Source organism: Cyanistes caeruleus, chromosome 6 (genome assembly GCF_971803275.1).
Source record: "Cyanistes caeruleus chromosome 6, bCyaCae1.hap1.1, whole genome shotgun sequence".
Classification (NCBI taxonomy): Eukaryota; Metazoa; Chordata; class Aves; order Passeriformes; family Paridae; genus Cyanistes; species Cyanistes caeruleus.
Genome location: NC_141706.1, coordinates 31,986,893 through 32,014,475, shown reverse-complemented (window position 1 = coordinate 32,014,475; position 27,583 = coordinate 31,986,893). Strand labels below are relative to the sequence as shown.

General features: G+C 43.3%; 1 protein-coding gene across 26 annotated transcripts in view; it reads right to left on the bottom strand.

Moving 5' to 3' along the window:
- MAPKBP1 (mitogen-activated protein kinase binding protein 1) overlaps window positions 1-27,583 on the bottom strand; it is a 101,305-nt gene that overhangs the window by 35,415 nt on the left and 38,307 nt on the right. For 17 of the 26 annotated variants that reach the window (XM_086894254.1, XM_086894252.1, XM_086894241.1 and 14 more), the window contains exons 4-13: window positions 11,833-11,895; window positions 11,198-11,255; window positions 8,278-8,448; window positions 5,311-5,448; window positions 4,505-4,687; window positions 3,207-3,367; window positions 2,625-2,814; window positions 1,487-1,633; window positions 439-623; window positions 243-334 (exon numbers count right to left, since the gene is read on the bottom strand). In XM_086894254.1, coding sequence (XP_086750380.1) covers window positions 243-334; window positions 439-623; window positions 1,487-1,633; window positions 2,625-2,814; window positions 3,207-3,367; window positions 4,505-4,687; window positions 5,311-5,448; window positions 8,278-8,448; window positions 11,198-11,255; window positions 11,833-11,895 — 1,388 coding nt within the window. Of the gene's footprint in view, window positions 1-242; window positions 335-438; window positions 624-1,486; window positions 1,634-2,624; window positions 2,815-3,206; window positions 3,368-3,894; window positions 3,913-4,504; window positions 4,688-5,310; window positions 5,449-8,277; window positions 8,449-11,197; window positions 11,256-11,832; window positions 11,896-27,583 lie in introns of all 26 variants that reach the window. The other 9 variants (XM_023928183.2, XM_086894236.1, XM_086894249.1 and 6 more) reach the window with 1 other exon arrangement.

The following is a 27,583-nucleotide window of genomic DNA, read 5'->3' as shown; positions in this document are numbered from 1 at the left end:
TGAATTTCACATTATAATAAACAGAACAAGTTTCAATCTCAACATATAATATTCCAATAAGAATTGGAATCCAAGAGAAAAAAGACTTTTTCAAAGTCCAGCTCTACTGTCCCAACACTAGAAGGCTGCTCTGGAATCCAGAAATAGTTCAGCATGACAATTCTAACATACCATAGTTGGACATTTTGACTTGCTCAACATTATATTCATAGGCAAAGGGGAAGCAGCTCAATTGCATTTACCTGTGTCAGGTTTGGAGTATTCCAGACATAGGATTTCAGAATCATGGGCTTCCACCTTCAGCATTTCCTTCAGAGACTGCAACTCATATATTCTAGGACATAATATGGCTCATTTCAGTATGTTTAATAACAAGACCTGGTTATTTTCTCATGCCTGACCAGTCTGCAAACTGCACAAGAAGCTTTATGGAATTACCTGAGAGTGCCTATCCTGTCCCCCGAGGCCAGGTGCTCCCCGCTGGGACTCACACAGACAGTGCGTATCCCCACCTTGGTATCCAGCACTTGTGCATCAGCTTTGTCTGCACTTCCCGCTGAGTTGTAATCAGTGTCCAGAAGTACCTGAGTGTTGTCATCTACATAGATGATTTTCATCAAGTCCTGGGTACACAATACACCCAAAAACATTTACTAGTTACAAAATATTAAAGCAAAGTATCTGCCTTAGAAACTGAGCTCCTGGGCAACATAAACATTTTATTGACAACAGTGCTGTAATTGGTAGGACCTTTTAGTTAGGAGCAAGCACTAAGCCCCTTCAGATTGTAGGATGAAAGTTTCACAGTTGTGTCTCACAATCACTCCTTTCAAAAGATTCAAGCTAGAAACTAACAGCATCTCCTGCACTACTGACAAACTCTGGGATTAGTGATTACAACATATTAGGGCACACAGCAGGGAATATGAAAGACTTCTAGGGATCATCTACGTCAGATGTCTGAGTACTGACAGAAGAAGTAAGAACTTTTTCCACCTGATTCCTGAGGTCAGGGCTGCTGTTTCCAGAGGTCTTCTAATTCAGATAAGAAGAGAAGCAAATGTCTATATGTAATCACTGTTCTGTATGATTGGCCTCCCTCTTATATAGATGAAGTGAGTGCAAACTTTTTCATTGAATTTCCCAAACCTCTGCTTCATTTAATGCCATTTCCAAACAAATCTTAAGTGGTTACACATCACAGAGATGCAGAAAGAGAACCAGCTGTCCTGAAATATACAGTCCTTATCAAAGAGCCTAAGCTTGATAAATCCTTAGGTGGTTTATGAAAACAGCAATAGTCCCCACGACCATTTCAGACAACCTGTCCTTCCACCCAGTACTTTTTTCATGTTTCTTCAGGTTTGCACATTTAATCAGATTTGTGCTCAGTTTACAGACACCTGTGTTGACTTGGAGATCCAAAGAAATTTGGGTCTTAACTTGGGAATCTGGACAAGGAGGTTATCCAAACCTAGGATCTTACATTGCTGAGGATGTTGCGGTGCAGGGCTGTGCCATGGATGTTGGAGCTTTCAGTGTTCCACAGACGAATGGTGTTGTCAGAGGAGCAGGTGATGAAAGATCCAGGGGGGAGACAGGGCTGATTGTTGTCCTTCACCTCTGGATACATCTAAAGGCAAGTAAAATCAACCCCTAAATAATATTGCCTGGCATCTTGCACCCTAGACACCAATAGCAAGTTTCAAAACAAAATGAGACAAAAGGGGTGTCCTCTGTTTTCTAAAGGTGAAAGCCATACAGTTCTGACAAAACCCTATTTGCTTCAGACCAGAGCTTCATAAAGACTTCAAACAAATTCTCACTGAGCTTCCCTCATCACAGAAAACCTCCTTAAGAAGCATGCAACAAACCAGTATCCATTTTTTAACAGTTCAAAGATAGCACCTCAAATCCCAAGTATGCAATAACCACCTTGCACTGCTGTTTGCAACTTTCATCTACTACTGTTAGTTTATAATTCAGAAGGAAGGGTGAAATGCAATTAATAAACAATAACAGAGTTCTCAACCTCCTCCCACTTTTTTCCACTTTCCCCTCTCCTGACCACTATTAGACATTTGCCAACATATTAGTAACTCCATTGTTTCCTATACTTCCTTTCCTTCCCTCTGTCCCTCTGAGGGAAAGCCAACTAGACAGACTGCAAGATGACAGACACTTGAGAGGCTATTTCCACACATTTGGGTGAATATGTTAAGATGGACCAGAGTTCAGATTGTATCACTTGTTTCATGTTTTTGACTCGGAAGCACTTGCTCACCACAGATCTCAAACAATTTTTTTGGAGGTCAGCAATAATGTCTTGTCTGTTTTCTAAAAGGATGCTCTCTATTCAACTCTGTTCAATTCTGCTCTTCTCCCACTTCTCACCTTTTAATGGCGAGATTTTTTTTCGCAGTAGCACTACACATTTAGTCTGCCATTGCAGTGCAGCCAAAGAACTGTTCCCAGGCCCAGCAGCAAACACAATAACCACAGGTGAAAATCTGAGTCAATTCTTTCCCTTCTACAGTAAGCGTTTGCATTCAAATTTTTCAGCTCATTGATGGCTCTCTCAGCTGCAACTCACAATCCAACACCTGTGTTTGCAGACAGCATACCTCAATGTTCCACACACAGGAAGAGTGATACAAAGCAGAGTACACCTTGCCCACTTTCTTCGGATCTTTGACATCCCACACATACAGGCTGTGGTCATTGTACACACAGGAAAGCCACTGGTTGGTGGGGTCAAAGGTCAATGCAATTGTGTCTGGATACTTCGCATCTGCCACACCAGAGAAAAGACGGCTGCACAAAGAGAGAACAACAGCCTGGTTAACTTGTGCTCTCTAGGAGTGGGGGCAATGCTCAAACAGGAGAACTCAGATTCTCCACGGGGTGCTGTTGAGATGAACAATATACTGTGGCATCTATAAGCAAAGAGAGTAGTTGGCCAGGACAACCTGTGTCTTGAACAACCAGAGTCCCAAAAGCCTCAAAGTCCCATGGCAAAAGCCTTTCTCCTTGCCATCCAACTGTAGTGCAGTCATACAGGACAAGTCTGCAACAGCTCAGAGAGATCTGCAGCAGGCTTCCAATTTTAATCCATAGAAAGAGCATGCTCCAGATGGCAAAGGTTTGGGGAACAGTTCTAACCCCCATAAGCCTCCCTTGCTCCCTTTCACCCTTCTCCACAGTACCTGGCCTCAGTCACACTTGCGATGTCGGTTCCCAGGAAGTGTGGCTTCGGCAGAGTAGTGACAAAGTGAAGGTTCAGAGGGTTAAAAATCCTCACAGTGCCATCAGCGCAGCCACAGAAGATGTAGTCATGATTCACAGAGATGCAGTTTGCCACCGTGGTCTGAGGAGGACACAGCACATGAGACAGCAAATGAGAAATGTGCTCTCACATCAAAGGTCACCAGACACACGACAGGGAGAACAGCGAATTGACAGACAAAGGAGTCATGGTCAGAAGATCTGTAGTGAAGTCGAGCCCTGGGAGTAATGAAAAGCCTAAAAATCCATTTTTCCTTTCTGAAGAACTTTCCAGCCGAGGTCCACTGCAGATCCCAAGCAGTTAAAAAAAAAGCCCAGTTTCGCTGCCACCCACTATGATGGGAGGCCAGCAGAGCTATACATTTGCTCCAGCTGAGTCCTACTCTGAACACTGCTTTTATTTCTATGACATTCAAGGACACTGGCAGGCAAGCAGCACCTCACCCTGTACTAGCACACCAACACATTACCTGTCAGAAGGGGATAAGAAACAGAAGAAAATGGATTTTCTTTCCCTCCCTTTGGAATCTGTACAAATGGCAGAAAATGATACAAAATGGAGTGTGGTGAAAAGGGGATGAGTTCAATGCAAAAGTTTTTTCAACTTACTGTGAAGCTGTCTGTATTCTGACCGAGAGTGAAAGGCAGATTTTAGAGAGGACGGGAAAGGAAAGAAAAGAAGAGGCATTTCACTTGAGTGAAAGCATGGACAGACTTTTTCCCTTGATTTTAATTCACTGGATCCTTTTAGATGGGCATGTTACATTCAGTTGAAAGGAAAACAAGCATGATCAAATTTTTAGCTATGGGCCAGCCTGGTGGTTTAGAATATCCAAATCAACTAACACCGTGGGAACCTGCATTTGAGATGCACAAGCCAAGTAAGACACTGCAGAGTGGGTAGAAACCAGAATCCTTCTAAAACTCCTACTTGCCCCAGCCAAGCCAGGAGGGACCGTACAGGAGTTGCCATAAGGACATTGCTTTGCCAGTAGAGCAGTCACTGTAATGCTGAGGCATGAGAATGAGAGAGCCTCAACAATCAATAAAATACCTTTGCCAAGAAATAGCATTATTTTTTCCCAGCCTTCCAGAGTACATTGCAGGGTTGCAGAGGCACAATTATTTTCACTGCTGGTGGTCAACTTGTACCTCCAGGTGCCCTTCTTATTTGTTGTTCCTGCTCTGCTTGAGCAGAATAGGAGGATCTAAAACTCACCCTCAGCTCCACCCACTTGTCTAGCAGCCTTTTTTCATTGAATTCACAGAGCAGGCCTGAGGATGTGATACAGAAAGTGCTGTCAGCTTTTTTGCCTCTTCCACAAGCCACATCAGCAAAGAAGTTGTTCCTCAGTTCTCCAAGCAATCCGGAGCGACCCAGCAAGGGGACTGTGGCATTCACCTAACAACAGAAAACAGTTTGCTACAAATACAGCAAAGCACTTCAGGCAGACAGTGATTTTTCATAACATCAATCCCTGAGTGCTGAAGTGATTCAAAGAAAGAACTGTCAACAGTCTAATAAGGAGTGGTTTTACTTGGTGTTCATGTTACAATTGTTCATGAGCACAAAGAAAAAGAATCCACCATAGGTGGATTCTGCCTCCCAGAGAATAATAGAACAGCTAAAAATTTAAACGCTTTGGTTGATGCTTCAAAATTACACTCACAACCTTTTTGAGATGCTCATACTAATGTCAAATAGCTCTCTCTACCTCTCTCCTCCAAGGAGTTAAACAACTGCAGCTCTTTTCTAGTTTATTTGTCCTTCAGTATATGTGACTACTGAACTACAAGCATGCTGCTATGCAATTCCAGGAGCCATGCCCCTACCTCAGTGTAGGATAAGACATGCTTTTGGTGTTGTCAGCCCATGAGACTTAAGAGCCAGGGGTGAAGACTATCTTTGCATCCCAGAAAAATAAAAAAGTTCCCACTTCCCACACAGCTCACTGGGGAAAAATCTACCCTGCTCTAAGATAGACATGCCTGTTTACAAATTTGCCTTGATGCACTTTCTCTCACCTTGGAGGTTTTGCTGTCATCCAGGTACCAGAATTTGATATGTCGATTTCCAGCAGTGACAAAGTAACTGCAGTCCTCCGAGAATGACACTGCTGTCACTTTACTTGAGACTTTGTTGGCTGCCACTACGATGTTTTTCTGGAAACATAATTGTTTAGATTGGTTAATTTCTTTGCTCAGAAGCAAAGGAAACTAATTTCAATTACAGGCACATATCCAGTACAAGCAGTGCAGCAGGGAAAAGATGAGATCCAAACTATTTTCCATTCACCTCTCTATACAACCTCCCCAGCATTAGCTGGGAACATTGATTTGGCAGACAACGTAATTCACATTTATATTCAATTTTTGTTCCACATTAACTATGATCAAGAACAAATCAGCAGGCACTAGTGCCTGCAGGAACTTGGTGTCTGAGCCATGACAAACATGTTGGTTTCACAATCACCAGGAGCTCAGAGCAAACCCATTTCCTTTCCTAAACAGCAAATACAGATGTAGGCCAGCACAAGGAAGAATTCCCCCAACCCCCAGGCAGGAACGAGGGCATTGCACTCAAGATGGGGAACAGGTTTTTTTCATGGAGAAAACTGTACTGGTTCTTCCATAAATTCTTCTCCCTCTTTAAACATATCATACATTATCAAAAGACTAAAAATACAGATAGACCATCCCTGTACTGGAAGAGAAAAAGCAAAATCTGTTATATCTCAAATGTACGCCTCAAAACGTCAGAGTTTGAGAAAAGAGGAAGTAGACACAGGGACAGAAAACAGGATAGACACTGCTCAAGCAGATTGGTCAGATAGCAGGAGGAGCTCCCTGTTCACAGGGTCATAGCTCAGTTTTCCTCCCCCTTCTTAGAAGTGAGAATAAAAAAGTTTTCTGCTTTGTCTGTTGTGGGTTTGCAAGCACATGGCTGACAACAGTGCACCCCTTTTCTTGCTGTTTCCTTTACCCTTCCTCTCAGGGATTCAGCTGCTCCCACTCTTCCAGACACAATGCCCTCAGCACACAAACCATGTCACTCCCAGGGCCCCACTGGACTGCGTGCTGGCAGAACTGAAGAAACCAGCACCAGAGGAGTCTAGCCTGCTGCATCACCACCATGTAGGATCCCCCCCCACCAGAATGAAGGAAAGGCAAGTGGGATAGCAATTATCATAACTTCTTTCAAGACGGTGCTGAGAGAAAAGTTTAGGACCCTTGCATACCTCAACATCTGGATCATTGCTGTGGTCCTTCTTTAAGGAAGCAAGGGAATCCTACAGACAACATGCATTTTCTTTTCCATCACAGTCAAATTACTAGATCTACCAGTCAGGAAAAAAAGGGAAATCAAAGCAGCAGCACAGAGGATAGACAGCTTGTGGTTAAAAGTGCAGCAAAATGCTTCAGAAGACCTGTATCCTCAGTCTCTATTGACTTTGGTCAAATAAAGTATCTCTAGTTTTGGCATTCAGTCTGCAAAGTAAAGGTCAGCTAGACCTCCCATAACAGTCTGGAGCATAAGCTTAAAGAGTGTGTTCTTCAGTTCTCACATCCACAGTTACACAGTGAACAGAAAAACCTGGATAAGCAAGGGAAAGCAAAACTACTTGTACTGTTTCACACAAGCCACACATTGTGATCCTGTCCAAGTCACTACTTTCATTTGTATAACTAGAAATAACCCAAAGGCTGAGCACTCAGTTTTCAACACAGACATACACATTTAGGTTCTCTTACTACACACACTTCAGCTATGTAAAAGAGTAGCAACATCAAACTTCAGCTCACACAGAAGACAACAGTGAGATCTTAAATTACAGCACAGGAAATGCAATGAAAAGAGTAACATGCTAAATGAGTATGGACTTACAAGATGCAAGAGAAGAGAACGCTCTGGGGAGACCTTATAGTGGCCCTCCAGTATCTAAAGGAGGCCTACAGGAAACATGGGGAGGAACCCTTCATCAGGGAATGTAGTGATAGGACAATGGTAATGATAGATTTAGATTAGCTATTAGGAAGAATTCTTTACTGCGAGGGCAGTGAGGCACTGGAGCAGCCAGCCCAGAGAAGCTGTGGATGCCCCATTCCCAGAAATGTTCAAGACCAGATTGGACAGGACTGTGATGGGGTTTCCACCTGGTCTAGTGGGAGGTATCTCTGCCCATGGCAGGGGAATGGGAACTAGGTAATCCTTAGGATCCCTTCCTTCCAACCCAAACCATTCTATGAACCTATGAGATTTAACAGACGTATTGATTATTTTCTTAAAGCATATCTCTTTTAGAGAGGGTTACAGCACCTGAAGAAGTAGCAGGAGCATCTATTACAATACAAGACTCCTAGCCTACCAAAAAGAAATGTTTCTTTTCTTATGTACAAAGAACAAATGCTTACTAGAGGATAAGACACAGACTTTGTTTCTACCAAGTGTTGCCTCGATCCAGTGACAGTCAGAGTGACTCTCATTAGCTCTCACCCATTATGAATTCCCTATGTTGCTCTTCTCACCCATCAAGGCTGGAATCAGAATATCACAAACTCTGACATAAAAAAATCAAAACAAGCCAAGAACATTCACTACACTACAAAAGAAGTCTCTGGCCGATGAGAGTTTCCTTCCTTAACCTCCTAAATTAGTTTTTAATAAGACTCTAAAAAAGCACAATGGTTTGGCAAGGTTTCAAAGTCCAGTCTTTTCTGGCTGGACAGCAAAATGTCACACATCTCCAAGCATAAATAAAATCCCTTCATGGAAATTACTTAGACCTTCCCTAAGAGACCATAGCTTTCTCTCTTGTCCAAATTTGTCTGTGCCTATGAATGTCAAAAACCAAACAATAACTATAGAATTAAAAAAAAAAAAACAGAAAGCATGATGGAACTGAAATAGTCTACAATTAGACTGGAAGCTCTTTTTGATTCTTTTTGATTCAGCAGCACCTTCTGATCCACCAAACCTCCTAGAAAACTTACCTTCCATGACCACACATTGACAATCATGTCATGCTGGTACCCCACAGAAACAATGTACTTGGAGCTGGGGGAGAAGGCCACACAGGCCACACCGTATTTGTGCTCCTGGAGCTCCGCCACCTGGGTTCGCTCAGCCACGTCCCATACACGAACTGCTGGCATGTGTCCGCTCTGGAAGGGACAAGAACAGACACAGAACAGGAGGTGGAACCCTGAAATCAGTTCTGACAGATCCCAACATGTAAATGCAGGAGCTTGGAAAAACATGCCTAGATGGTGCACTCACAATAGATTTAGTGGTTCCTTTGATTCTTTAAAGCCCAGGTTGAGACCAACAACATATGGAGTATATCCATTTAAACAGCTGTGCAAATTAATACCACCTCCCCTGCTTTAAACCTCTTCTTATGTACTCACAAAATGCTAGTCCCTGTTCTGGCCAGGGACTAGAACAATACTTTTGATGCACATCCCTGGTCTTTGTAATGCGAGCTTACAGCCTGCTTGTGAAAAAGATTATAATAGATTGTTATCCCTAGACTCAGTGAACAAAAAACCCTCACACCCTCTGCTCCTAACACAACATAGACATCTGAGATATCAAGCCAGGTCATGCCATACAAAAACATGACATGGCTGCTGTGGGAACTCTCACACACCATCTGAGGGACTAGCAGCATCATTTCTGACACAAGGTAACACACGGATGCACTCTGCCCAAAAGAGTGCAGGCGGGGTAATACCAGAGAAAAAGACATGGCTGGAACAGAGCCTCTCATTTAATGTTTGTTCTCCAGAGAAACAGAAATGCCAATTCAGCACTTTCTGCCAGACAAATCTATTCTTTTGTTTAATTGTTTGTTATTAAGCCAAATTAAAACAAGGCACACAAGTTGAGCTGAAATGCTGGCCAAAAAATGTGCTTGATGGGCAAATCTTACTCAAGTAACTGCTCATGATTTCACATTGAAGTCTGTCAAAACAGCAGCTTGTAAGATAACATATCCATGGCAACATAGCAGGATGGTACCTTTTTGATTGGTTTTAAGTTAGTCATTTGATTGTGTGGGAGAGACAAGTCTCATCACAAGTAAAAGTCAAAGCTTTAAAAGCTTAAAATTGTGCATGTTTTAATTGCCTTGTTCAAAAGCTCTGCTAAGCTACTGCTTGTGGCCTGGAAAAATGCCATGGTCAGATTTAACTACAGCTGGTACAGATCTCCCTTCTGCAACCTAGAGCTCAGGTCTCAAGGTGCCTTGCAAGATGGTACAATGAGCTGAATCAGCTGTTCCTCAAAACAACTGCTATACTTAAACACATACATACATATAAATATTTCCCAGTAACTTAGCATACACCCCAAGACCTTAACAAACTGCATTTGCATTTCATCTTTTAAGAAATGTTCAACAAAAGGGAGCTCTGTGTGACCTCCATGGACAAGGACTCTACACCTCTATGGGGAGAAATAAAAAGTAATAAATAAAATATTTTAGGAAAAATGTTTTCTTATGAATTTGACATAGGTAAAGGACATTTAATATGTGTGGCAGCCAAGGACTAACCTCCATGCTCTCCTCCCTGAAAAGTCAGCCATACAGAAAACTAAGATGTTATTAGGCAGAATCAGCATAATGCAGCTACAAGGGAGCTTGACAAAGTGAACTCAGAAAGCATTTCCCTGTGGGATAGGGGTTGAACTAATACACGACTGCTGACACCAGCAGGGGACACTGCTACACTAAGCAATAATTCAAATGTCAGACACATTGTTGGATACTAAAAAAAAGAAATGGTTTTACAATACGGCAAGAGGAGACATGTTTTGCAACAAAGGGGGGGGAAAAAAACAAAACAAAAAAAAAAAACTCCACAACAAGAATAATAAATAATAAACCCCTACAAAGTTCAAGTATGCTATAAAATCTCATGTTCTCACTAAGAAACTAATGACAGCATCTAATGACAGAAAATTTATGCTAACTTTCTCTCTGTTGTGGTAGCCTCCATCCAAAAAACCCACTCTTGCCTCTACCCTTGGTCTGATCCATACAGGATCCAGGCCCAGGTTTGGAGCCACCTGGCAACATGACAGCTGCCATCATGGTGACCACAGTAGGGACCACTGGAGAGAGAGAATGGTCTCCACCTCAACAGATCCAACACAGGACAGTGATTGATGCACTTCTCCCTGTGGCTGAGGCTCAAGAGACCTGTCTCACACGTGCTCCCTCCCCATCTCTTACACAGGCACAGGGACTAGTGGTAAACTGCACTTAATCACACACAAGAGCAAACTAAGCCCAACCATACAGAGGTCAGCATTTCTGTGGATTTTTAACATCCAGCAATTCCAGCCTCATGACAAAGCCCATGTCTTGAGCTTCTAATGTAGGACAGACACAGAGTGTACTCATCCTTATTCTCCCCTTTGGGCATGTTGGGAAAGAGGAAGCAATTGTTGACCCCAGCCAAACAATGCCAAACCACAGGCAACAGTATCTTCTGTGACTATTCCTTAAACTCCACTCCTCGTGCACTTTTCATTTTACCCACAACACTATTTCTGGCTTCAGTTACTTCCTGAAATCCTACAGGGACAATGCTAAGCTCAGGCCAAGATTCAGGACCATCCAAGTACTCTTTATTGATGCTAGAGTAGAACAATGCTGCATGTCCTTTTGCTTATTTTCACTCTACCTTCAGCCCACAGATACCACCCCAGAAGACCCATCCCCCAAGCTGATATGTTGAAAAACTCCTAGCAGGAGCACCCACCACCCATAAGCCAGCAGGTCCCCTGAACAGTGAGGCAACACTGAAACTCGCTTCTCTGTTTGAAAACAGCCTGTTTCTAAGTCCCTCTGCCCTGCCTCAAAATGTAATGGACAAGGTGCACCCCCTCTCCTTTCACACTTACCTCTCCTGTAACCAAATATTTTCCATCTGGAGAGAAAGCAAGTGCTGTAATTGTTTTCCTAAAACAGAAAATAACAGTGAGAAACATTTCCAACATGTGACTTCATTTCAATACATCATGACTGGGGAGTAGGTTGGGATGAACTGAAAAGATGCTAAAGTTATCCATAATAGGCTGACATAATGGCTTTGCTTTGCCATGGGGATTCCTTGTTGCCCAAGTCTCAAACAGCAGCCCACAGCAGCAGAAAAGCTCCCAAAGTTGAGGCTCATCACTGCACCTTTATTCCAGGTGCAGGACCATGTCACACTGCTGGCTTCAATAACGAGGTCATCATTTTAGGTGGAGAAAAAAAAAAAAAAGTCAGACTTACTTACTACCACGGAGCTGTATTAAGAGCCCCTCCACGTCATGACCATTAGCAGATGCTCTTGGGATCACGTTTCTGAGGTGGTACTTTGACAGCAATAACACCTCATGAGAGAAGGAGCTGGAGTCAAAGCAACCTATCCCTAAGGCAGTTCTAACTGGAGGGGATTTAGCCTGGAGCAACAGCAGCTCCTGCACTTCAGTCAGGCCATAAAAGTCTTGAATTCACCTCACAGAAAGCAAGTCCAGTTTAAAGCTTTACTCACCTGGAGCTGTTTAGAATATGATGTTGCTTATTTTTTCTAGGGTTGAATAGCACAACAACACACCTAGACAGAGGAAACAGAAAAACAAAGAGAGATTACTACATGCATAAAGATAACAAAGAGCTATCCTTGCTGGGAAAGCTAAAAACAAGAAACAAAAGTAGCCCCAAAAAACTGTTTTATCCTGTAATCTCAGGCTGAGATGAGGTTAACTAGAAAACAGAAGCAAAATAACAATCCAGAGGGAAATCATAAGTCTTTCCCATGTTGAGGAATACCATTTGCTAGTACCATAAATAATTACCTTTCCACCTTCCAGGAGCCCTGAGTCTGATTGTCCAACCTGGACAGAAAGGTTTACCACGAAATCTTGTGCAAAGCCCTAATGGATTATGTCCCTTGCTATAAAAGTGGCCCTGTGTACTGGGCACGAAACCAGAGTGCCTGGTGTAAGAGTAAGAAGGTAGGGTAGAAGGAAAGAGGGGATCTTTTGAAAAGATTTGGTGGGGAGGGGGATGAAGGGGAATTAAAGGCACCAAATTTCTGTGCCTGACCTTATCAATAGACAGGACAGAAAGCAAGGAGTATAGCACAAGAAGTGACTGGCTGGTTGGGAAGTGAAACATACAGTGCCAAAAAACTATTGACCTAAGAAGTCTATCTGCATAAACAACAGGGGTCTTGCAGATACCTCTCAGTAAGCTGAACTGCAAAAACAAGCAATACTAAGCTCCTAGTAAGCAATATAATTACCTCCACTGGGAACAAAACACCTCTATTGCTGACTGGAGGGGGAAGGAAGGAGAAGAGATCCCATCTCCCACTACTCTTGCCCACAACACATTGCCTTGGTGCCTCAGCCCACCACAACTAGACCGACAGGAGTCACAGGTACTGCAGCCTTCCCCACTTCCCACAAACACCCTATACACCATTTTTAAATCTCCATGTAACAGCATTTGTCTTGTAGCAGAGGACAAGACAAAGTAGCAACCAGTAACAGAATATGCTGTTACAGGAGTGAAAAGATAGAGTAACAATTGCTCTGATGACCTTGTGCCCTATTTTTCACTTCACTTCTAAATTAAAAACTTTGAGTTTTGTCTGTCCCTCTACAAGAACACACTGCTGGAGTTTGGAGAGTCCCAGCTCCTCCTTCACTGCAGTGTTGGGAGAGCACTGCAGGATGTCCCTGCTCCACTGCCAGCAGCCTTTCCTGCACTGCGTATTTCACTTACATCACCATCATGCTGGGACTTGCTTGCAACATACAGCAGCTTACAGACATCAATTACTGGGAGAAACATGCAAGACATATAGAAGTAGAGTTGGCCTGGAAAAAAAGACTAGAGGAGTTGGCCTGAAACAGCCAAGCAGAAAGGCAAAAAGCTGGGGTATCACAGAAATCCACGGCAGAACCTCTCCTAAAGACCTCAACAATATTTCAAGAGAGGTGGTGCACACTCATGCACAGGACAAAGCACACATTGGCACCACACTGCCCAGAACAAGAGCCACATCCTTCCAGGCCCCACCCCACATCCCCAGCAGCAGGCAGGGCCAGTAGTGCTACAGACATAGCTCAGGGTTGACAGGGCCCTGCAATGTCTCTGACATCTCCTCACTGAGCCCTGGCATCTGGCCTTTCCCTTGGTCTGACCTGGCTACACTGCCAGAAGGACTGTAAATTTTGAAATGGAAAATAGGGTAGAAAAGAGGAGTGACACACCAATACCTTGAGCTGAGAATCCTGGCTGAACCTGCCAGACTCCATTAACTCTGCTAGCGTAAAACCAGCATCCAAAACATCAAGGATGCATGGGATATGCCCTCCCCTCCTTTAGACTATACTCTCAAGCCATGCCATTTCACACACCCCTATCCACTCATGCCTTACCTTGAAGGCCAAGGTAATAAATGCACCAAACTTTCTTGACAGTTAAAAGGCAGATAGCCATGGCTGGAGATGTAACCTTGTGGAAGAGCAGAGAAGCTGTAGATAAGCATTTTGTTCAAACCAGGATTAATCCTTTTCCACTTTTTACTCTGGGGAACCAAACTGGAGAGTTTCAAGTCACAGCTATGCTATCTGAGGGATCAGTGCAAAGAAGCGGGTAGTTTGTGATCCATTAACAAGTCAGGGAAGGTTAAGCCTTGCAAATCACAAGATATGAAATAGGAAGTTAGCAGATGTGAAAACCTATCTAATCCTGAGCCTCCAGCTAATCATAAAAGCATAGCAGAACCCCATTATGTGCAGTTGGATAGGGGTAATGAACCAAAATCCTGCAGAGTTACAACTAGGATGAATTGTGCTTAATATAAGCTTCAAGAAACCAGAAAGAATAAAGGGAAGACATGAAATCTTGGCAAAGTCTTTCCTATGCAGCTCTTAAATTTATGTTTCTGTTTTATTGTAAGGAACTCAGTAGAGAAACAGGACTTCAGGCAAGCAAACACAGTTTAAAAACCAGAGGAAAGACACAAAATACAAACCATGATCTTCAAACCAGGCAAGCAAACAAAGTCACTTCCTAGAATAGTGTAGTGAGCCACAAAGGTCCAGGGCTTTGCTATTATTAACTTACAGGACAGAACTTTTAGCCACTTAAAATCATGAATTTTAGCTCAGTGGCACCCCAGAACAGCCTGTGTGCCAGCACCTTGACCAAATTCAGAGCCTGCAGGGGAGGCAAGAGACACCACACAGCTCACACACCAAAGCAAATCAACAAAACACTCAAGAACCGCACAGCTCCTGGTGCCACAGCAGCCATCACAAATGTGGATATTTTAATGTTGTCTTAAGACAACTCTATGCTTGATTCACTGAGTTTGGCCCATAATTTACAAATACTAACTGGAGGGATATGGAGATAAATCACAATATCTCCTTACTGGTGAGCAAGCACTAATTCATACCATGAAACATGAAAATACTTTTAACTCATAAACTCAGCAAAAGAAGATATTTTGATTTGTCACTTAATAATTAATATAACTTAGTAATTAGTTATGATGTTCTTGCCAACAAAGCCATTTATCCAGGATTAGTCTTCGGAACTTGCTTTCTTAAATTATCTGCTACCCAACAAAGCTACCCTACTGCAATGCCATCCCATGCTGATTTTCCACCATTCCTCTCCTCTCCACTCACAAGGACAATGAAGGTTTCAGCCAGCTCCAAGGACACCCTATTCAGCAAGATGGCAAACCACAAACCATCAATCATACTGTGGCGCACAGATCTTGTTCTGGGAGTCAGGGGCATCCAAGTTTGTAAATTATCTCCATCTCAAAATGCTTAGAAAGGTTTCTAGTCCATTCCATCCCAAAGAGCACATTTCCACAACAAGCAAAAACTATTTCTAGTTCTCTAATCTCTTCAGAGTGTTAGAGAACATCCTCAAAAGTTGCATCAGGAAGGTTTAGACTGGATATTAGGAAATATTTTTTCACAGAAAAGCTTGTCAAGCACTGGAACAGGCTGCCCAAAGAAGCAGTTGAATTTGAATTGCCATCCCCAGAAGTATTTAAAAGATGCAGAGATGTGGCACACAGGGACGTGGTTCAGTGGTGACTTGGCAGAGGTAGGTTAAAGGTCCATGATCTCGGGTTCTTTTACAACCTAAGTTCAGTGACACAGAGTGGCCTCTATTGTCTGCTCAGACACTCACAGCTCAGCTCGGTCCAGGAGCAGCTTCCTAAATAAGGCAGTTCAGAGCCCATTAATACTCTGGGCATGCTCCATTTTAGCAAAGGAAATCAGTCTAGCAAAATAAACAGAATGGAGACACTGAATGATCAGGTTGCTGACCCACCTACTCCACACTGCTGCCTGGTCCAGTAAGGCACCCTCGAGAGAGTCAAAGTATCTACCCCTTTCCATTTATGCATGCTTTAATATTACAGCAGTCAAAATAATAAAAATAACTATAATGGAAAATTAGTTGCATCAAAGAGCATATATCCATCTAACCATCCTCTGCCTGTGTCTCCTTTATAAGGCTGCATTCAGTATTTTACAGCCAGAGGGACAGGAAAGAATGCATGGTAAGAGAGCACTGATCTTCTTATTCACAGCTTCCAACTGTTCATGAAGACAAAGCAAAGTACTTCAAACCTAAAGTTCCACTATGGCCACATCACCTGTTCTGCTCACTCCACCCCTTTCCCAAAATGAAGCTTTCAAAACAAATTCAAGTGTTCAAGACACCTTTGAAGAAATATTTTTGAATACTAGTGTCAACATGCAAACTAAGGCTAGCTCCAGAAATGCCTCACATGAGACTTACAGAGCCTAGCACACGTTAGCTGTTGTGAACATTAACATTGTCAGTACTCTTGTTTCAGCACAAACCTTACCTCCTCTGCAGCTGCAGACAAGGCTTGATGAAGACAGCACCTTTTTAATCCACAAGTATATTCTGATTTCCAAGACATTTATAGAAACTACTTGCTGCTCTATGGATTGCTGCTGTACAAACCATATATCAGCCAGCTGAGATCAAGTGTCCTGCTTGTTTGCATACTGGTTCCTTGCAGAGGCTGTTGGCAATGGAACACATATTGAAAGGAATTTCTAGGTCCATGGTGCCACCTCACAACCACTAAGCACATCTTCCTGATGCAAGCAGGTTTTATAAATAGCTTGGCCGGGCAATCTTTCCCAGTATGCCTCTTTCTTGTGAGACATCCAGGTAACACAAGGGAAGGACAGAATTAGCTCTCACAGCAGTGGCAAAGGTTGTTACTGGCAACATGAGCATTGTCCATCAGGGAGCCTATTTGTATCAGCCAACAAGAAAGGTTCCTTGCAGAGCTTTCCAAACTTCCAAGAAGGCACTATCTTATATGTTCACAACTGTGCATCATAGATGAAAAACAGGGAGGGAGGAGGGAGGAGGGAGAGGAAGAGGAAAGGAGGGGGTAGGCATAGAATGTCACTGTAGTTTTCATTGGCTCCAGCAAAAGCAAAAAGACACACAAAATATAAAATATAAGCAAATTTCCTAGGCTAAATATCATATAAGGAGTGGAGAGGAATCAGATGTCAGTACCACGTTTACACACAGTATCTGACTCACTAAGTTAGTGGCAGTGGGTCACTCCATGCAGCTCCGCCCACCTTTACTTCCGACTTTTCGCCTACTGGCTTCACTTCTGCACTTACCAAATCACAGTTTTTTGGACATTTTACTCTTCTCATTGTCCTTCTGTTTCCCAGAACATCCCTCAGCTGCCTATTAACCTATTATCAGCTGCCTTACCCCAGCCATCTCTTTCCTCATGAAGCTGACATATAACAAACTTCTGCAGAAGTCTGTTTTCCCTTTTCCTTCCACTAAGGCTCCCCCTACAAGGAGTTTGGGAAAATTAAAAGGCTGCAGTAGCATTCCTTTCCAAGCTACCAACCAACTGAGCATTGCCCTGTCTCATGGGACACATTACTGTAAGCAAAATTTATGTGTCAAATCCTCCACTCCCAAATGCATGGAGCCTGTGCCATAAAGAGGATGCTGTACAGAGGAAAGAAAAATCCATTAAGACATCAAAACAAACATTAGCTTTCTTTTTACAACCCCCCCCCCCCCCCCAATATATTCCTTTCATGCCACTGTGAGAATAAATGAAAAGAGCACAGAGTCACATCCCTTCAAAATTGCTCCATTTCTCAATTTCTGGCTCATACTTTGCTCTCTTCCCCCCACCCGAAGCTTTTCAAATCAGAGTGCAATAGCTTCCTATGCACTAAATGCATGGGATAAAAAAAGACTTTGATAAGAACAAAATCTTTTTTACACTGCACTGGTTGCCATGGGAAGCTTGATCAGAGCAAAGCAGTGTCTACAGAAGCTGGTGTTAATTTTCTGTGTGGCAATTCTTCCTGCCAAAAAGCTTCTTTAATTCACAGCCAGTACTGGGAGTGGGTTAACAGTGATGAGAGGATGTGCACACTGACTATGTAACTGAATAGGTATTTTCATGCAAACTGTATTAATGACATGCATGCTGAGAAGAAAGATCTATCTGTTAAGAGGTTAAGAGCTGAGTGCCACTGCCTGAGCAGAAAAGCCTCCAGAGCTCCCTGTACCAATCTGTGATAGAGAAAACTAAAAAGGTAGGAGCCTGAGAGGTGCAGCTAAATTCACGCTTCAGAAACCAACGCAGGCTAATGAAACGCCACAAATACTGAACAATAAACCCACTGTGAAAAAGAAAGTCAGTGATATATTTAGTATCACTAAACTAATAGCATAGAAATTTCTGATTGCCAACCAGGGACAGACTTGCTGTATTTAAAAGTCTTCATAGCACCCCAAATCTGCAGGAGTGGGAGCTCAAACACATCACACAATAGGCTCTGCACCAAAAACCACAGGAAGAACTGTGACAAACTAAAGTCCAACTTCTTGCCTCTAAGAATCCAGTCCTAGGGAAGAACAGGGCATATCTTAAGATACATGTCCAGACTCTTTTTTCAGCCTCCAGAAATCTGGCTTTCAGAGGTATCTTAAAACAGCGTGCACCCTTACCTAGAGAAGAGAAAGCAGGAGAGGAAATTGCAGCAGAGCTGAACTGACGAGGATTTATAGGGATACTCCCCAAACAGACAAGGGCAGCCTCTGTTCTCACCACCATTTCAGCCTACTGAATTTACCTTGTCCATTACACTAAATGACCCTCAAAGCTGAGGGTCCTGCAAAATCTCCAACAATACATATGTGACCTGATGACATCCAGAAAAACAGGTACCTTTCTCTCCCAGTCATCTGGCAGGGATGCTACCATCCCCATGATCTTCTGCTGCCAATGTGGTTTGTGCCTGTCTGCCTGAATAGGCCCTACTGCAGATGAGGGGACAGGGCTGAGTGCCCAGAAAGCTTCTCCTCAGTTCCTGCCCTGCCTACAGAGGGCCAACACAAACTCCTGCCACACACAGCTGACAGATTCCACTGGCTGCTCTCAGCAGCCCCTTTACACCTGCCAGACTATATCTTTAAAGCAACCAGCTGTGTCTCTAACCTCAAGCTACAGATGGCAGAGAACAGATGCAGAAATGGCACCCAAAACACTTTAAAAATACTTTAAAAAAACCCTCAACACGTGAACAGATAAAAAGATCCAATAACAAGCAGAGATTGTGACTGTAACATCAATCAAGGCCTCTCATCTTGCATAAACAAGGAACCACTAAAGTTTCAGCTTTATCAGGACCACAGAAGAGAAACTGCAATTTTCCTTCCTGCCTCCTCCTAGAGTGAAGGTGCTGCCTGTCCACATGGGCCGGCTACAGTGATTTCTAGCAAGTCCAGCTGATCTCACTACAACATATCCTCAACCCCCTGCAGCTACTGCACGTGGAAAATCCTTAACCTACCACTGGAGGTTTTCATGCTATTTCAAGGTCTATTTTTAAGAAGGCAGAGCAGAAGAAGAGGAGGATTTTTAAAATTGGCAACCCTTCTGACACTGGGAAAATATAAGGCAGGGTGATGACTCAGGAAAACACTTCACATAAACGGATGCAGAGGGGAAAGACAGCCTAGGTCCCATCTCCCACAGGAGAAGTTGTACACAACTCCAGAAGAGCCACACTGGAGCCAGAGACATGGCAATAGTGCCCTCAGGAGAATGATGCCTTTTTACAGAGCTGCGCAATAAGGAGGCACCTTTTCTGGGAGGCAAAGAGCTAAGCCAGACATAGATTGTGAAAGACTTGGGCAAGAAGTGCATGCAGGGAAAGCAGAGGGGAAAAAAGGCCTCAGAGGAAAACCATGAAATTTAAACCAGCTTACTAACTGGCAATCATTACAGTTGCAAGGAAGATGAAAATGTTTCCAGTTAATTGTTATGGCTCAGGGCTACCTAGTCACCAGTGATTCAGCAGGAACTTCACCTTCAAAACAACACCATTCCCTTCAACACGTCAAAGCCAGGAGAGGGAAAAAAAAAAAAACCTCATGAATGAGAAGCCAGGAATAAAACCCTGTCCTAGCAAAACCAGGGACAGACCATCTCTGCTGCATTGCAGAATATTCCACCTGTCCTCCAGCCTGCAGCAAAGGTAGGTAGAAAAATTAAGCCAATCAAAGCAGCAGCTGTACTTATGCAGACTGAAATGTCTGTCAGTCTGCACATCTGACAAGCTTCAAAAGAGACAGGGCACTGATGACAAATGCCTGTACAGACACACACACACATGTATGTAGGTATATACACAGACACATGCATACATATGTCTCACGGCTGACGGTAACATTTACACGCACATAGAGAATGTACATTTCTCCCTCCCTCTCCAAAACCACTCACTTCCCTCGGGGCACGGAAGCAATGCCAACAATACACCTACATGAAGTATCAAATCAACAGAGCTAGGAGCTGCAGAGCTGCATTTTATTTCAGCATTCTTGGCAAACACCCATGGAATACTATAGATGAGCAGCAGCCCCAGGGGTTAGAGCAATGGGCAACTGATGATAGGTAGGCTGGAGGAACAAAAGGATCACTGAGATAGTCAATGACCAGAACATGTGCTGACCAGACAGACAAGAAAGTCTGAGAAGCACTAGGAAATGGAGCCTTGAGCAGCACCTGGCTGGTTCCAGGCTGGCGTGACCAAGAGAGCTGAAACAAGCAGCCAGAACATGGCTCAAAACCAGAACAGCTTCACATGCAAGACAGAGGATGCAACTTTTTCCAGGATGAACACAACAGAATCACAGCATACTATGTTAATTCTTGGGAAAGGACCTGTTTCCATATGCTGAGGTCTCCCAAAATTACAGCTGTCCCAGGCAGATCAACAAGGAGAAAAGAACAACTATCTGTCCTCACAGACCAGCCAAGACACCTGCTTTGGGGATCTCTTGCTCCCCAGTTGTGCTCCACCCCTCCACAGGCTCTCAAGATCCAGTCCCTCTTCAATCAGTATCTGGCTGACAGCCCCAGATTTGCCATTTTCAGCAACAGGCCACAAGCTTTTCACTAAGTCTCAAAGGCCTTGGGCTTCCTGGGTTTGCATGCTCTGAACTTTTCTTGACCTGCTTGTAGCTCTGCTTTGCTTGTTTGAGCTGTGACAGCAATTTCTCTAACTGACCAGGTGTCTATAGATGATTTGTTTTAATTCTGTTTATCTTTTGTGGAGTACAACCATAGTTTTATATAAACTACATTAACCAACAGCTATTTTATGTAGACTGAGATTTTTACAACTAATGACTGCATAGTGGAGAAACATGCAGACATGGTAGGAGAACGGAGACCTTGAGAAGTGGAGAAACAGGACACAGTACAGAGGAGTACAGGAATGGGATGATAAGAGAGGAGGTACATGCTTGCCATTGGAGACCAAACTGCTGCAAACAATTCACCCACTGTCTGTTAAAAAAAATACAGACCCAGAGCTGAAAAAAAACAACTTTTAGGGGTAGCAAACAAAACAAAGAAAAATTATCCAACATGCATTAAAGACACCCTATATAGTGAAATCCAGAAGCATTGTGGAGTTGTGCAAGTGTGACATGTGCAAGTGTATTAGCAAACATATAAAAAATTACCCAGAGGAACCCTGGAGTTGGAGTAAGGAAGAATCCAGTAAACTCACATCATACTCTTCCCAGAGAAGGACTACAAAGATGAAGGTTTACCCTCAACAACTGACTTTAAGATAGAGGAGCAGCATAAGGGTGAGCATAACACCAGAAAAACCAAACAGAAACAAAGAAATATATTACAGTTTTAATTGCATTATCACAATTATTGAGACATTTTTATATAGAATTACCCTAATGCATTATTAGCCCTTCTTTTTCTGTCATAATCAGTGCCCAAGTAAAATGATTCTTGAATAAGAGTGTTATGAATTCAGTTATACCAACAGTAAATTCCTGCTTTGTTTATTTATGGACATCCACAGCCCATATGTAAGGGATGCTTCCTTTTTGCCCATGAACAACAAAGCCCAAGGCAAACACCTCAGAGAAAAGACACACAGGGGAAGAGAAAGAAATGAAAAACAAGTTCAAGAAAAAAAAAATAAAAATTTTAAAAACAGGCAAAGAACAGTTTAGAAGAAAAGGCAAGAAAAAGATAGAGAAGCAAAGTTTACAATAAAATTACTCCAGAATAATCAAATCTGCCATCAAGTGCTGAGCAAATTCAGCTTTTGAGCCCAATGGTATAACAAGAGAAGATGGGAGCTCTCTGAAGGTACCCTCCTGGGATCAAGCAGCTCCTTGCAGAGATTTGCAGACCCAGCTGGGATTACACAGAGAAATCTGGCTCTACACTTCAGGTTTGTGCCAACTTCTCTGCAAGAGCAGTTCACACCATGCCATGAAGCCTGAAAAGCTGAATATGTGTCTTCCTTTAAAACCAAGTCCCAAAGGAAAAATATAACCTGCTTTCAAGCATTTGGCCAACACCTCTATTTCCAGCAGCATGCACAGCCTGAGTATTCCCTCATTGTGCCTGAGCAACTCAAGAGCAGGGATAAAGATCCATACATCAAACTAATCATCTGGGGCAGACCAACATGACAGCTCATGGCTGATGCCACAGGGCTTTAACTGTTTTACCATGAGCACAAAGTGTATCAATATTAAAATGGCATCATTCAAAGGAGCAAAACAAAAAAGCAATGAAATTAAACCCTGTCTGCCAGCCCCCTGCAATCACCACCTCCCTTGATGGTCACTCATGGGGTAAGGTACTGGGCAGATCCCTCCAGGGTCCACTGACCCATTATTGATCTCTCCTGCATTCCAGAGCAGGCAGCAAAAGCCCCCACTGCGGCAAAGGAACTGGAGCAGCTTTTCCCCTTGAATGCTTCAGTAAGCATAATCCAGGCCATATCTCTGCAAGAGTGTCAAACAGAAAAAAACAAAAAAAAACCAACCAACCAAACAAAAACCCAGCACAACAAACAAAAAACCTCACACCAAACACACGCACAGAAAAAAAAATGCTTCTTGGAAAGCATGAAGTTAAAGAATCACTTGCTCAAATAGCCAGTTGTTTTCCACTCCTGTAAGCATGGGCAAAGCTCACAGTTGCCTTGGGCAGCAGGCTGCCAGATCTACAAAAAGGCACTAAAGCCTCCTGCCAGCCTTGCCTATTCAGCACCCTACAAGGTCAGGCTGGCAGATGCTGAAAGAAGAGGCAGGGGGGGCCTGCTTCTCCCCACAACTGTCCACACCACAATGCACAGGAAGCCTGCTGCAGCTCCCAGGCCCAAATATTCACAGTTCATGCCAGCTCCCTCTCCTAGTTTGCCACTTCTCACAGAAAGAACAGCTCAGACATTGCCAGATTGGCAAAGTTCAATTCTGCCCATGTTACCTTTTTAGAAGACTTGTGACAGCTCTGCCTTCAACAAAGGATGAACATTTACTTGTTCTTTATCTCAGCATAGTATTTTAAATGCATTGAAATTTTTCTTCAGAGTAGTTAATGAGCATCAGTTGTCAGGAAATCTGACAAGACAGCTTTCCTGGAAAGCGAAGCAATTGCAGTAAAACTCAGTTTTGCTGTCTTGTATAAAACTATATCTCCTGTCACAGAGAAATGTTGCCAGGTTAGAGTCCAAGACTAAGAGTACTTCCTAAAATGTAATAAGTCAGCATTGCAAAGGCATAACAACTGACCCAAAGGTAAGAAGAAATTGGCTGGTATCAGCTCTGTCTGTCAGTCCTTGGCTGCCAGCTGAAAGAACCAGGTTCAGGTGCACAACAGGCTGATGTGTGCATGTGTTGCAGGGCATATCTTCCAATGCAGCAGGGAGGGGGCCAAGTCCTACATCTGGTTCCTAAGCAATAGTCAGGGCATGCTTACAATAAACAAAACACACCATTTCTAGGCACTTCTTAGCTATCCTAACATGATGCTCTACCACCTTTAACTCGTTGCCTTCTGACACTGAGTGAAACCCAAGACCATCGGCAGTGCCAGGTCTTCCAGAAAGAGGAAAAGGAGTGACTCCCTGTTGCTCACACCTGGTGATGGAATATGTCCTTTGGACTGTATGTACTTCTTTTAAGTTAAACTCTGTGATTTGTGTCAAGGTTGCCAGGAGACACAGTGCCTGTTTTGAGATTCTTAGAGAGGGTGGAGCTCAGCTGAGGCGGCTGGTATCTCATTTTCATCCCAGACTTTGCTATTCAGTCCCCACTCCCCCCCCTTGTTCTTATGCAAGCTCAGGACTTGGCTCACAGGCCAGTGGTGTTGCTGCACCAAGGCACTGGTTGCTAGGAGGTGTAACTGGAGAGAGCCAGAGCAGGTAAAGCAGAAAGCAGGCTGCTACCTGCAGGTACACAGGCTTTTGGGCACCCGTGCTCCCTGCCGTCGCCCTCCTTTCTCAGCTAATGTGAAAACCCCAGCAGGTTGCAGAACTTCAAGTTGAGAAAAGGCCTACATGTTCCAAAACAGCTGAGGTACTGAGAGCTTTGCAACACTCCTCTATTTTACTAGCATCCAATAGCTTTCCAAACCTGTCAAAGCTTCCCACTTGCAGAGCTCTACCTGAGTGTTTAGCTCTGTTATTAAATAAAGCAGTCATGCTTATTCTCTTGCTTCCATTTCTTTGCACATAAACTGCAAGTTTATGACCCTCACTATGGGAATGCTTTCCCGGCCTCCTCCTCCCCCACTTTTTTCTTTTAAATAGCAACTTTACTTTAGTTCACATACTGGTTAATGAGATCAAAGCACAAAGGAACAAACCAGCCAGCTACATGAGATTATTACCAGCTTGCCTCCCAATTTAAAAATCCTGACACACTCAAGGATTGAGGACAGACAGGGAATCTCTTAAGGCAGGTTAAAATCAGATATGACCAATATAATCATTAAAACAGCAACTCCTGTAGCTTTTGTGACAGGCATGATGGCACTTTCCTTTTGAGGGAACTGGAATATTTGCCCTGGAACTAGGATGGCAGCAGTAAGAAGCATGTACTATGTAGTTTTCCTTAATACGGTTTTTCAGGCATCCCAAACAGCAACAAACTTTCCTCCAAAAAGCCCTACCTTTCCCTGCTCATAGCCTGGGGAATCCAGCACAGGGAAACTTCAAGGGCAGTTAAGTGCTTTTGCTGTGACAAGAATTTTCATTGCAGCCTTGCAAAGATAAAAGCATTCCCATTTCCCTGCTCTCACTTTCTTCATCACTAACATTTTTGGCAACAGCAAGAATCCACACTAACATGAATACTCCTGAGGACTCAGCTAATACTTTTGGCCCCCTAAGAAACATTGCACAGGCAGTGCCTGGACCTGCCACACCAGTTGTGTGAGACAGTGTGGGACAGAAGCTTCCTGACTACTTGCCCTACCCACAGTACCCAACTTCATTTACAGCTCACTCACACCACTGCAGCATCACATACAGAATGAAACCCCTCTCCAGGATTTTCCATCACTGCTGGGAAGACCACATGTACACTGCCTGCACAGTGCAAGCAAGTAGCCTTCTTCAGCCCATAATAAGGGTCCTGCAATTCATTCTTGCACTAAAAACTATCCCCAACTTCACCATCAGTTAAGCTGAAAAGTTCCTTACAGTTAACACAATTGTGTGTCATGCTGTGGTACTGAAGGGTCAGAGTCCAAAGGTAATTAGTAATCAAAGAATTTGCATGTAAAAGCATTCTGATGTTCGAAACAAAAAAAAGGGGGAGATAGGGAAATGTAAAATATGCCACTGAAGAGATGCTTACATGAACTCCATCCCATTTCCTTCCACAAACCATTCTGAGAGCATTTCTTTCCACCACTGCCCTGTTTTGCTTTCCTTTTTCTGTAAGAACCAGGCTTGCTCAGCACCTGGAACAGTGTAAACAAGGACACAAGAGTGGAGCCAGTAGCATCTGGTGGTTTTTGCCACAATCACATCCTTAACTTTCTGTGTGAGCACATACCATAGTGTCAGCTGAGCTCATGCCCCATTCGTGGAACCAGCTGTGGGACTTTGAGCAAGGAGCATCACACTGCAGAGGCTCTGAAAGGCACCACAGCGTGTGTTTGTGGGCTTTACCATCTTGAGGGAAGGTTCGTGTGTGGTCTTGGGAGAAGAGTGTCCAAACCAGGACAGGTAAGGATTGGTGTACAACACAGCACCATTCACATTATCCCTTTTTTTTTTTCCTTTTCTTTAATATAGTAATTATTTCATACCCAACTCCTATTATCTATAAGGGAGAAAATAGAACACTATTAACTTGTATTTTTAGGAAAAGGTGCAAGCTGAGAGAAACAAAGTGATTTTCTTTACCATCCAGTCCTGTGAAAGACTAAAAATATAAAGAAAATAAGTCTGTTCCCCATGCCTACCAATACACTGGTTGATCCCAATTGCTGGCTTTTTTTCAGAAAAGTCTTTTTGTCCTTTGGACAAACCCTCAGTATCATTCCAAATATAGAGCATCATAAAAGAATACAGAACAACACACTTCTGGTGAGACCCCACCTGGTGTACTGCATCCAAGTGTAGAATCCTCAGGAAAGGAAAGGCATGGACCTGTTAGAGCAGGTCCAGAGAAGAACCACAAAAATGACCAGAGGACTGGAACACCTCTCATATAAGGACAGGCTGAGAGCTGAGCCTGGAGAAGAAAAGACTCCAGGAGACCTTACTGTGGCTTTTCAATACTTAACAGTGACTTACAAGAAAGATGGGGACAAACTTTTTAGTAGGGCCTGTTGTAGTAGGTAATGGGAGGAATGGCTTTAAGCTAAAAGAGAATAGATTCAAATTAGAATTTTTTTACAACAAAAAGTAATGTGGTAAAGCACTGGAACAGGTTGTCCAGAGGGGTGATAGATGAGCAAACTGGTTTAGTTGTCCACTGTTCACTGCAGGGTGGGTTGGACTAAATGACCTCTAAAGGTCCCTTTCAAACCTAAATTCTATGATCCTACGACTTTCCTGGACCCAACCCTGCAAATTTGAAGGTGAGAATGGGAAGGAAGAATAGAGTTACCAGCTCACCTCTGAACTGAACTCAGTTTTCTGCTCAACGCAAAGCATGATGGGTTCCCACATCCTAAGGAGATCCTCAGGCTGCTCTTTCTGGGGAAAGGCATCTGCCTCCTCTCATATAGTCCCTTTCTCTACAGATTTCCTGAGAACAAATTTGTGAAACACATCCCAAAATGTTTCATTTCAGTTGGACCATTCCCTTGAAAAATTCTTAATTCAATCTAGATATTAAAAACCATTTAGTAGGATAAACAAGTCAAGACTTCCTGCTGTGGCTTTTGGGGATTTGGTTTGGGTTGGTTGAGGTTTTCTGGTTTGTGTTGTTTTGTTTTTATAAACAGCAGCAAACTTTTACCAAGGGCCACCAGACTTCAACTTTGATTCACCCCTGAGTGTAGAAAGTGAGTACTGCCTGTCACAGGTCCTGGCACTGGAAGGGCTGCAAGAGGAGGCACAGACTGTGCTCCTTCTGGGACAGGGAGTCCTGTAGCCAAATGAGGATGCAGCAACGTGCTCCTACACTGAGCTCAGCTGCAAAGTCCAGCCCTGTTCCAGGTGCCTGACAGAAAGGAGGAATTACAAAAGCATGCATGAGCACAGGCTGATCCTAGAGAGAGTGGGGTACTGTCGTGGTTTTAAACCACTAACTAAGAAAATTACTTACTTCTTGCTGTGAGATATGGATTAGAATAAGAGCAAAACAGGCATACAACTTAAAAGGGGAAAAAAAAAGAAAGTTTATTGACAAACCACAGTAATAAGAACACC